Source organism: Solanum lycopersicum, chromosome 12 (assembly GCF_036512215.1).
Source record: "Solanum lycopersicum chromosome 12, SLM_r2.1".
Classification (NCBI taxonomy): Eukaryota; Viridiplantae; Streptophyta; class Magnoliopsida; order Solanales; family Solanaceae; genus Solanum; species Solanum lycopersicum.
Genome location: NC_090811.1, coordinates 41060332 through 41069641, shown reverse-complemented (window position 1 = coordinate 41069641; position 9310 = coordinate 41060332). Strand labels below are relative to the sequence as shown.

At 27.4% G+C, this 9310-nt stretch overlaps 1 protein-coding gene across 4 annotated transcripts; it reads right to left on the bottom strand.

Moving 5' to 3' along the window:
• Positions 1 to 3221: 3221 nt before the first annotated feature.
• Positions 3222 to 8839, bottom strand: LOC101250968 (WAT1-related protein At1g09380). Of its 4 annotated transcripts, XM_019211299.3 has the most exons (8): positions 8480 to 8825; positions 7781 to 7843; positions 6956 to 7072; positions 6513 to 6765; positions 5952 to 6107; positions 5716 to 5867; positions 4557 to 4590; positions 3222 to 3531 (listed from the first exon to the last, which is right to left on the bottom strand). In XM_019211299.3, the coding sequence occupies exons 1-7, from the start codon at positions 8662 to 8664 to the stop codon at positions 4557 to 4559; spliced, it is 960 nt and encodes a 319-aa protein (XP_019066844.1). In that variant the 5' UTR covers positions 8665 to 8825; the 3' UTR covers positions 3222 to 3531. The 4 variants fall into 4 exon arrangements, with proteins under 4 accessions (XP_019066844.1, XP_004252215.1, XP_069148968.1 ...); XM_004252167.5 differs by lacking the exon at positions 4557 to 4590 and having other exon boundaries at positions 8480 to 8839; XM_069292867.1 differs by lacking the exon at positions 6956 to 7072 and having other exon boundaries at positions 8480 to 8740.
• Between the last annotated feature and the right edge of the window lie 471 nt (positions 8840 to 9310).

The following is a 9310-nucleotide window of genomic DNA, read 5'->3' as shown; positions in this document are numbered from 1 at the left end:
AGGAGAAATGAACAAAGTCCCTAAGTTAGACATCTTCAATAAGTTTAAACAACCTAATCTTTTTTAGAATGAGGACCTCTTAAAATGGCATTTTGTACTTGATTTCTTCATTTTGGACTATTTCAGAGCCCTAAAAACAATCATTCCAGAAGTTACTGATATGGTTGCTAGCAAATTTGGTGAAAATCGCATAGCAAAAGAACATGTTTCGTATACCACCAGTTATCCTACACCAAGATTTAGGATTTAAAAAAATTGAGATAGTTAATTACACTTTCTACTATTTTAGAATTACATGTTTTTTGTTTTAACTTTTGCATAATTTTTTTGTGTTTAAGTATTGGATGATGCATAATCATATATTTTTTTCCATTCAAATAGCATCTACACATGAATTACAGTTTGACTATTATATTTTCAGGATAATAATATTACACAAAATTCATACAATTTGGATTCACTATTTAAAAGTATCAATGTGTTTTAAACTTCTACAGTCATTGAATGAAATATGTATGAAATCAAAAAATTATGTGTGTGACTATGATTTTGATATTAAATGTTGAATAATGTATGTATTGTGAGATAATGTTTATATACAAATGGTATGAATTGTGTTTTATCATTTGTTTGATTTTCTATTAAATGTTTATATGGAATGTATGGTTAAATTGGTATGAAAATTATATCAATTGTCAAACTAATGATTTTTTCTAAAAGTATCCCATTATGCTTATTTCTATTCAAAACAAGTGGTTTGAATAAAACGTGTATGCAATTTGATTAATGTGTATGCGTAACTGAAGTCTGTGTTGAAATGCATATAGATAACTTACACTAAATACTCATGAAACAAAATGCATTCCATCTCCTTTTATGTGTATCACTAATATTTACACTATCTTATGTATTAAACTAGAATAAATTTTATTTCTAACAATATGAAATTTGCATGATTAAAGAATGAGTCGTGTATAAAAATTGAACAGTACATTAAGCACTAAGTAATAATATATTTCGCACAAACTATGTTTAATATCAAAACAAACATGAGTCTAAAGACAAAAAAAAATTGTCAAACAGTCTAAACAAATAAACAAAACTAACAAAAAAATTATCATGAACAAAACTAACAAAAAAGTTTATTATGAACAAAAATATAAAAAAAATGAATTTTGATCAATCACTAAACAATAATAAATACAAACATAAACGATTTCATCTTCCACCATGTTTAATTAATATTGTTACGTAGTAATTTCACAACAAAATCAAGATTTTTTTTAAAAAAATAACTATAATTATTCGATAGGGAGATATTTCTTGCAGAAATTTGAAGAGAGAGAAACGTGAATCAAAATTGTTGATTACTATTAACTAATTTCAGCCAATTAAGGAAACTAAATAATCTTAATTATTTTGAATTCCTTAATTAGTGCTAATTAGTAATTATCTACAATAAATTTAAATTATTTTACCTTTTTAAATTCAAAAACGTTTTTATCATTTATTTTTATCTTTTTATTTTTAAAATAAATAAATATTATCAATTATAAAAAAGAACATTTTTTTAACAATATCCTATAACCTGGAATATTTAATGCTATAACTTGAAAGTTTAACTCTACTGTTATAACTTGAAAATATTACTATAATAATTGTCATATATGATATTCACACATAGTTATATAGGTTATCAGAAAATTTAAAATAGACTCAAATGTCATTTTAGATGACCTATTTATATTAAGAAAAATTTTATATATTGAAAATAAAAGATAAAATTAAGAAAAACAACATCCAACATGATAAACTTAAAGAACACTAATAAAACATATACAAAATTTGACACCAAAACGACTTATATGATTAAAAGAAAATGATAATAACATATTTGAATAGAGGTTGAGAGGGGGAAAAAGTTGACATATATTTTTGGGTGAATGGGGATCACCGGAATTTTCTTTGACGAACTTTGGACATAAAATTATATCAATGGATAGCCCTTGAAGAGCTCTACACATATATGTAAAGGATACGGGATGAGATGACATGAACTTCATAAATCTAAGAAAAAAATGAAAATTCATATTAGATTTTTCTTAGATCTACGGAGTTTGACTATGGATAGGAATGAATGGTTTGTGAATTTGTGTAGAGGAGGGTGAAAGGAAGACATGGTAAATTTTTGAAGATTTTTCCATCCAAAAAGGTGGTGGCTACCGGCGGCAGGTGGAAGCAAACGGGAAAAAGAAAAATAAAATACAAATAAAAACTAATTTTTGAAGTTTTGTATTTTTGTTAGGGTCCATAATAGCCTTTACATCAAAATATCATGAATAATTGAGATTTAATCTTAACAATGTCTATTGGACCGAATCAAAATTGATTGAGCCATCAGCAATTGGTCTAAATTAGTTCAATTCATACAAAATTGGGTCATTTGGACCAATAAAAAAAATATAAACAAAGACAAACAATCCAAATAGATAAATAAAATATAAAAAAATACATTAATATATCTTATAGAGTAAAATAAGCACATCAAAAATTAGATATTTACAATAAGTAATAAACTAGAAGTGTAAAATGCATACATTGGTTAATTTTATATCACATCAATAGCTAAGGAGCCTGGTTATGCATCTAATCTTAGCTGTTTTTAAAAGTCCTTTTCTATAAAGCTTAGTAATAACTCTACTCTCTTCAAATCATATTAAGTGAATTTTTGAGGTATTTTTATTTTTTAAGTTAACTTAATTGTTCATTTTTTAAGACTATTTTTAGAGTGTTCTTTCAATTTTATCCTTCATTAGTTAGTATTGGAATTAGTGATTAATTAATATTTAGTAATTTTAATCATAAATTTGACAATAATTAATAAGGAAAAAATAGAAAAGTAAATTCAATTTATATCTTAATCTATATTTTTTTAAAGGGTGTGAAATACCCGGTGCGAATAAGTTTTTTCTTGTGAAACACTTTAAAAATTAACTTAATATAGAATCGAGAGAGAGTATTTTTTTTATTAGAGTGTATGTATATTTTGTGTAGAAATATTCTATTACGTTAAGATAGAATTGTTTCTTTCTTTCACTACTATAAAGAAAGGAATATATAATTAGGAACAAAACTTCCTAGTCGGGATAGTATTAATGTATAATTAGAAGATGGAAAATGAAGAATATGCCAATTCTTCTAATTTGAATAAAAATGCAATATAGGTGTGAAAGTTGCATAAATAAATAGTGCATTTTCGAACTGAAAATTAGTGTCAAAAGGGAGGAAACTCAAGTTGATACATGAAATACAATACTTTTTTTTTTTTAATAATATCTAGTAATTAAGGCTAGTTTTGGGAATTCATATTTGGGGAAAACTATCCATATCTAATTATAAACTTATAACTGCAATTCCAAGTCAGCCTTATTGTCCTCTTCCTCTATCTCATTTTTACTTTGTTCCATCTCCTTTTTCTGCCCCCAAAGAAAACCATAGAGTCCAACAACTGTCAAGATTGACCCCACCACTCTGTCCAAAATTAACAAAAGCCAAACCAACTCAATCAATTCAATCTTATAATATACTATCATCTCCTTAGTTTCAATTTATATAATTATTTTAAATTTAAATATTTAAGTAAATCTATTTTATTTATATATTTTTAAAAAATATATTCAAAATTATTAATTAATATTATAAATTATAATACTCTTTAAGTAATTTACAAATATTTCAAAAAGAATGAAAATTTAATGTGCAGGTCAAACTTTAATTGTTTGATTTTGGACAAACAAATTGTGTATAAATTGAAACGAAGAGTAATATTTTCTCTATTCACTTTTACTAGTTACATTTAGACTTGAAACATCTATTAAGAAAATGGAAAAGGGTCATAAATATCCATAAACTATCTGAAATAGCTCAGATATATCCTTAAATCATATTTTGGCTCAAAACTATCCTTTCCGTCAAATTATTGGATTAAAAATGCCCTTTTAATTAACGGAAATTGTTAAATGTCATGTGGATGCCACATGGCACCCCAATAGATTTCCGCTGCCACATAGACTAAAAGGAAAAGGGTCAAAAGTACCCTTAAAACTATCCGAAATAGCTCATATTCACCCTTAAACTATATTTCGGCTCAAAATTATCCTTCCCGTCAAACTATTGCGTCAAAAGTGACCTTCTTATTGTTGGAAGTTGTTAAAATTCCACATGTGCCACATCGACTAAATCCTTAAATCTGAATTACTTATTTTTCCCTCATTTCATTATTTTCTAGAAACGATTTCACCCCTTCTCCCTCATTCCGCGGTTAAGGTTTCACAGTTTTCTTCGTTGCTGGGTTTCAAAGTGGATATTAGTGGTTATAGATTAGTAAACTTTTTTCTTATTTTATTGTGTTTACAACCACGAAAATCCACTTTGAAACTCATCTCCAAAGAAAATTATGGAACCTTGGCCGCAAAATGAAGGGAAAGTTGTGAAATTCTAACTATCATACTTTGAAATCTTAAACGTAATAAAATAAGAAAAAAATATTTACTAACCTACAACCATGAATATCCACTTTGAAACTCAGTCCTGAAGAAAGCAACGAAATTAGGAGAAATTTGTGAAATCCTAACTGACATGCTTTGAAATCATAAACTTAATAAAATACGAAAAAATATTTACTAGCCTACAAGCATGATTATTCACTTTGAGACCCAGTCACGAAGAAAAGTATGAAACTCTAGCCGCGAAATGAGTGAGAAGGGATAAATATATCATTTCTGAAATAATGAAATGAGGGGGAAGTAATTAGGAATTAGGGATTTAGTCTATGTGGCAGTGGAACCTTATTGTCATGCAATGTGGTATCCACATGACATTTAACAACTTCTGTTAATAAGAAAGATACTTTTGACTCAATAGCTTGACGGGAAGGGTAGTTTTGAGCCGAAATATAGTTTAAGGGTAAATATGAGCTATTTCGGATAGTTTAAGGGTATTTTTGACCCTTTCTATTTAGTCTACGTGACAGTGAAATCCTATTGACATGCAATGTGGCATCCATATGGCATCCACGTGGGATTTAACAACTTCCATTAATAAGAACGGTACTTTTTACCCAATAGTAAGACGGAAATGGTAGTTTTGAGCCGAAGTAAAATTTAAGGATATATATGAGCTATTTCGAATAGTTTAGAGGTATTTTTGAGCCTTTTTCGTTAAGAAAATAATAATTATCATGGTTAATTTTTTCACACTATCCTTATTAATTATTGTTTAATTAAATTCTTGAAAATTAATTAATTTATGGTAAGAGAAAAACATGATTTAATAATTTTCTTTTATTTTCATGATATATTAAAAGTAACAAGTAAAATCTATTTTGAAAATAGTGAACAAGTAAAAATAAAAATAAAAAGTTTGAAATATATCCAAACTTTGATAGAAATTGTTGTAACAATTTATAACTTTGAGCAGAACAGTATATTTTAAAGATATATATGAGCCCACGTAGACATCATAAATTTTCCATCATTGTAAAAGTAATGTGTCCACGTGAGCATATATATATAACTTTAAAATACATCATTAGTAGTGGAGGAGGTAAAAAATCTTTTTCTAAAGTTTAAATTCTTATAACATTTTTGACCAAAATTCAGATATATTTCAGACTTTTTCCAAAAATAAACATATGAGATGTTTTTGTTCACTTACATTCCAAGGTATAATTTCTCTCTCAGCAGAATCCAACTAAGAAAGGCAGCAATAACAAGTAACAACGGATTGAACATTGAGACATATAAAGGACCTTTCCTTTCTATACACCAAGAGCTCAAGTATAATGCTAGTGAAGAGCACACAGTTCCCTACAATAAAAATCAAATATTTTCAAGAAAATTAAATAAAAGAACTCAAACTAATATTTTGGAGAGGAATTTAAATATACTTACATTATAAACAACAGAGATAGCTCTAATGGGATTTAAAGCCCATTCATAAGCTTTTGGTACCACACAAAAACTGATAATCATGCACTGGAAACTTGCCATGAAGAACATCAAAAGGGTGCTTGAATATGGAGCTGCATACTTCTCATTTACTCTTGCCTAACATAAATCAAAGAGAAAAGAGTTCGAGATATATCCAAACTTTGATCGAAATTTCTATAACAGTATCAGACTTCAGAAAATACCTTTTATTCATGCACTATTTAATAGTATAGTTTAAAGATATATATGTGCTCACGTGGACATATTGCAAGTTATAATGATACAATATTTATGATGTCCATGTGGGTACATATATACCTTTAAAATAAACTATTAAATAGTGACACGGGGTAAAATGTCCTTCCGAAAGTTTCATATTGTTACAACAATTTCGATCAAAGTTCAGACATATTTCAGACATTTTCCCCTAAATAAAAATAGCCAAATAGTAAGAATCATTTTACTTTTTTTTTTTTTTAAAAAAAGGAAGAAATGAATTAAAAGAGTTATAAAATTAATTACTTGAATGGTTAACCATAATGCATAGGTAATACTGCTGATTATGAGTATAAAAGGTCCCAAAATGAAATTGGTATGGGTAGAATTGATATCCTTGTCATTAGTAGTGTTTTCAGCATATTTCCAGTGAAATCCCAATTGGCCAATCAGTACAGGTCCACGATACAATGACAATAACATAGCCCCTCCAACACACACGATAGTTCCAATCAATTTGGCTTGTCCTGCTAAACTTTTTAGTCCCAATTTTTCAAGCCTACATATCAATTAACACAATTTAATTTTCAATTTTCCATATAATAACGTAAAAGTAATATTTAGAATATGTTTGCTTAGACTTTTCAAAGTCGTCAATGAATACATATCGAATTAGTGCAGACATTGATGTATGTGATATTGAAATTAAAGAGTCGGTGCAATTAAGTACTTTGAAGAAAGAGAAATACCCGAATAAAATGGCTAGGAGAAAAGTGAATGCTGGGATTAGATTATCGAGGGCGGAAACAATTGTCGGAGTAGTATATTTTAGCCCAATACAAAATGTATATTGGTTTGCAGTTACTCTGTATGTTCATACAAGAAAAATGATCTTAATTAATCATATATCATACTGGTTGACATAAAAAATAATATCGATATAAATATAAAATAAATATAAATAAATGTAAGGTCTGACTATTATCAATATATTTACTAGAGCTTTAGTCTTTGTCCTAGTTGTACTAGTAGGTCTGCCAACATACATGTTTTGCTACACCTTGCCGGTCTAAATTTAAAGTATATGGATATGAAATTTTAGTCTTATTTGAATTATTTCGTTCTGATTTATTTTTATATATAGTTTATACATATTCATCCACAGATTTCTTTGGATGCATATAAAATTTTGATAAAAATTATTGAGATTTGTCAAACTAGTAAGTCGTATAGTGACTTCATTCTAGATCGTGTATTACTTATTAACTCTATCCCTTATATAACTAAACATCAACTTAATACAAATTTTATGTTAGATTTCAACGGAACATTATATCTTTCTATATATATATATATATAAAAGGAATTAACTTAATCAATTAGCTTAAAATGAGAAAAACAGATACAAAAGATACAAGTGTATGTTGTCGGCCATTAATTAATTTTGATTTACTCCATCCATAATTCATATGGTTAAATTATTTCAACATTTTAATAGATTATTGGAATACTTTTCACAGCTTACTTTAATTAAAACATGAGCACTTTATCGAATGGAAAGACTAATTGCTTACCCGATAATGGAACACAAGAAAATTTGAAAAAATACAGATAGTGTCAACTTTGGTCTTGTTTTCCTGCATCAACATAAATTAAATAGCTAAAAATTAAACATGAATATCTAATATATTATCAATTTTTTGTACTAAAGATGTTTCGATATAAATCTAATAATTTTCTTGACATGAAAATAAGCTTCTTAGTAATTTCCATATATATTGAAGGTAAGAAAAACAAGTCGACTGGTGACATTAATTACACATTGATTGTGCCATCCTAACCATCCAAGACATGAATAAAACCGTTTTCATTCATTTTGGTTTTTCAATTGTCTTGGACACGTAAAGTCAATTTAACTTGAATATTTATATCAAGTTGAGTGTTTCTTTTTATACAAAACAAATTTCAATAATGACTTTACTAAATAAGTTTTCAAAATTGAGTGATCTTTTGAGATATTAACTCTAATTAATCCTATCTCAAGCAAAACCTTTGCTCGAGAAAAATACATGGAGCAAGGACGTAAATCGTAATTAATCAAACTATGAGAATTTTGTACTGTCCAACGTAATATAACTTGTTGTAAAATGTTATTATTTTTTTCTAGGTAATCATCACTTCATTTATTGATAACTAAACTTTTTGTAATATCAGTGTGTAAAAAAAGAAGAAGATGATAAATAACATTACGAGGGAAGTAATAATAATAATACCTCTCCAAGAAGTAAGCAAAGGGTGCAATTGAAATGGTGGCAAATATAGGCCTGTATGCTGTCTGAACAAAAGGGTGCATACCAGTATCCATGACTAGTTTTGTCACAACATTTGATCCAGCATAGCCAACTTGTACAATCACCATTGCTATAAATGGCAACAAATCACTACCTTTTTTCTTCATTATTATTAGTGAAACAAGAAATCTGTATATGAACTATTAAAATGAGTACCCAGTACTAGTATATATAGTGACATATAACAAGTGAATAATGAATCTCTGACTCATATAACTGGTGAGTGGACCAACCAATAAAGATGTTAAAAAGGATATTCCTTTCCCCCAACCCAACTAGGACACTCATATCATAATAATGTGTTTACTTTAATTAATTTCCCCACTCTATATTCAATAATATAATAATATGGTTCCTTTAATTGATTTATTAGTAATTACTTTCTCATTCTAACTTAGGTAGCACTCATTCCATTTTTGAAATTAACCAAACAATTCTATTTTTGATCATAATTTTCAATTTTTTTAAAAAAAACTTCAACATTTATACCCGAATTCACGATCAAACATAGATTGATTGATTTTGAAATTCAAAATATATCGTGTGAATTAAAGCATAAAAAATGCAAATTTAAGGTTCACGCTTTATGAGGGTGAAAAAAGGAGAAAATAATACCCCCTAATTTTACTTTAAAAATCAAATATTTATTCTTGAACAATATAATAAACACTTCCCTATATATCTAAATTTAACATTTTAAATACCTAATTTCCCTCTACATTATTAAGTTCGTGTTTCTTATTGTTTAACATT

What these genes read in the sequence shown, in the direction of transcription:
- LOC101250968 (XM_004252167.5), bottom strand. Translation starts at nt 8,664, where the DNA reads ATGAAGAAAAAAGGTAGTGATTTGTTGCCATTTATAGCAATGGTGATT. An exon ending in TTTGCTTACTTCTTGGAGAG is followed by an intron (nt 7,844 to 8,479) that starts GTATTATTATTA and finishes ATGTTGATGCAG; the next exon opens with GAAAACAAGACCAAAGTTGA. An exon ending in CATTATGGTTAACCATTCAA is followed by an intron (nt 6,108 to 6,512) that starts GTAATTAATTTT and finishes GATTTATGTTAG; the next exon opens with GCAAGAGTAAATGAGAAGTA.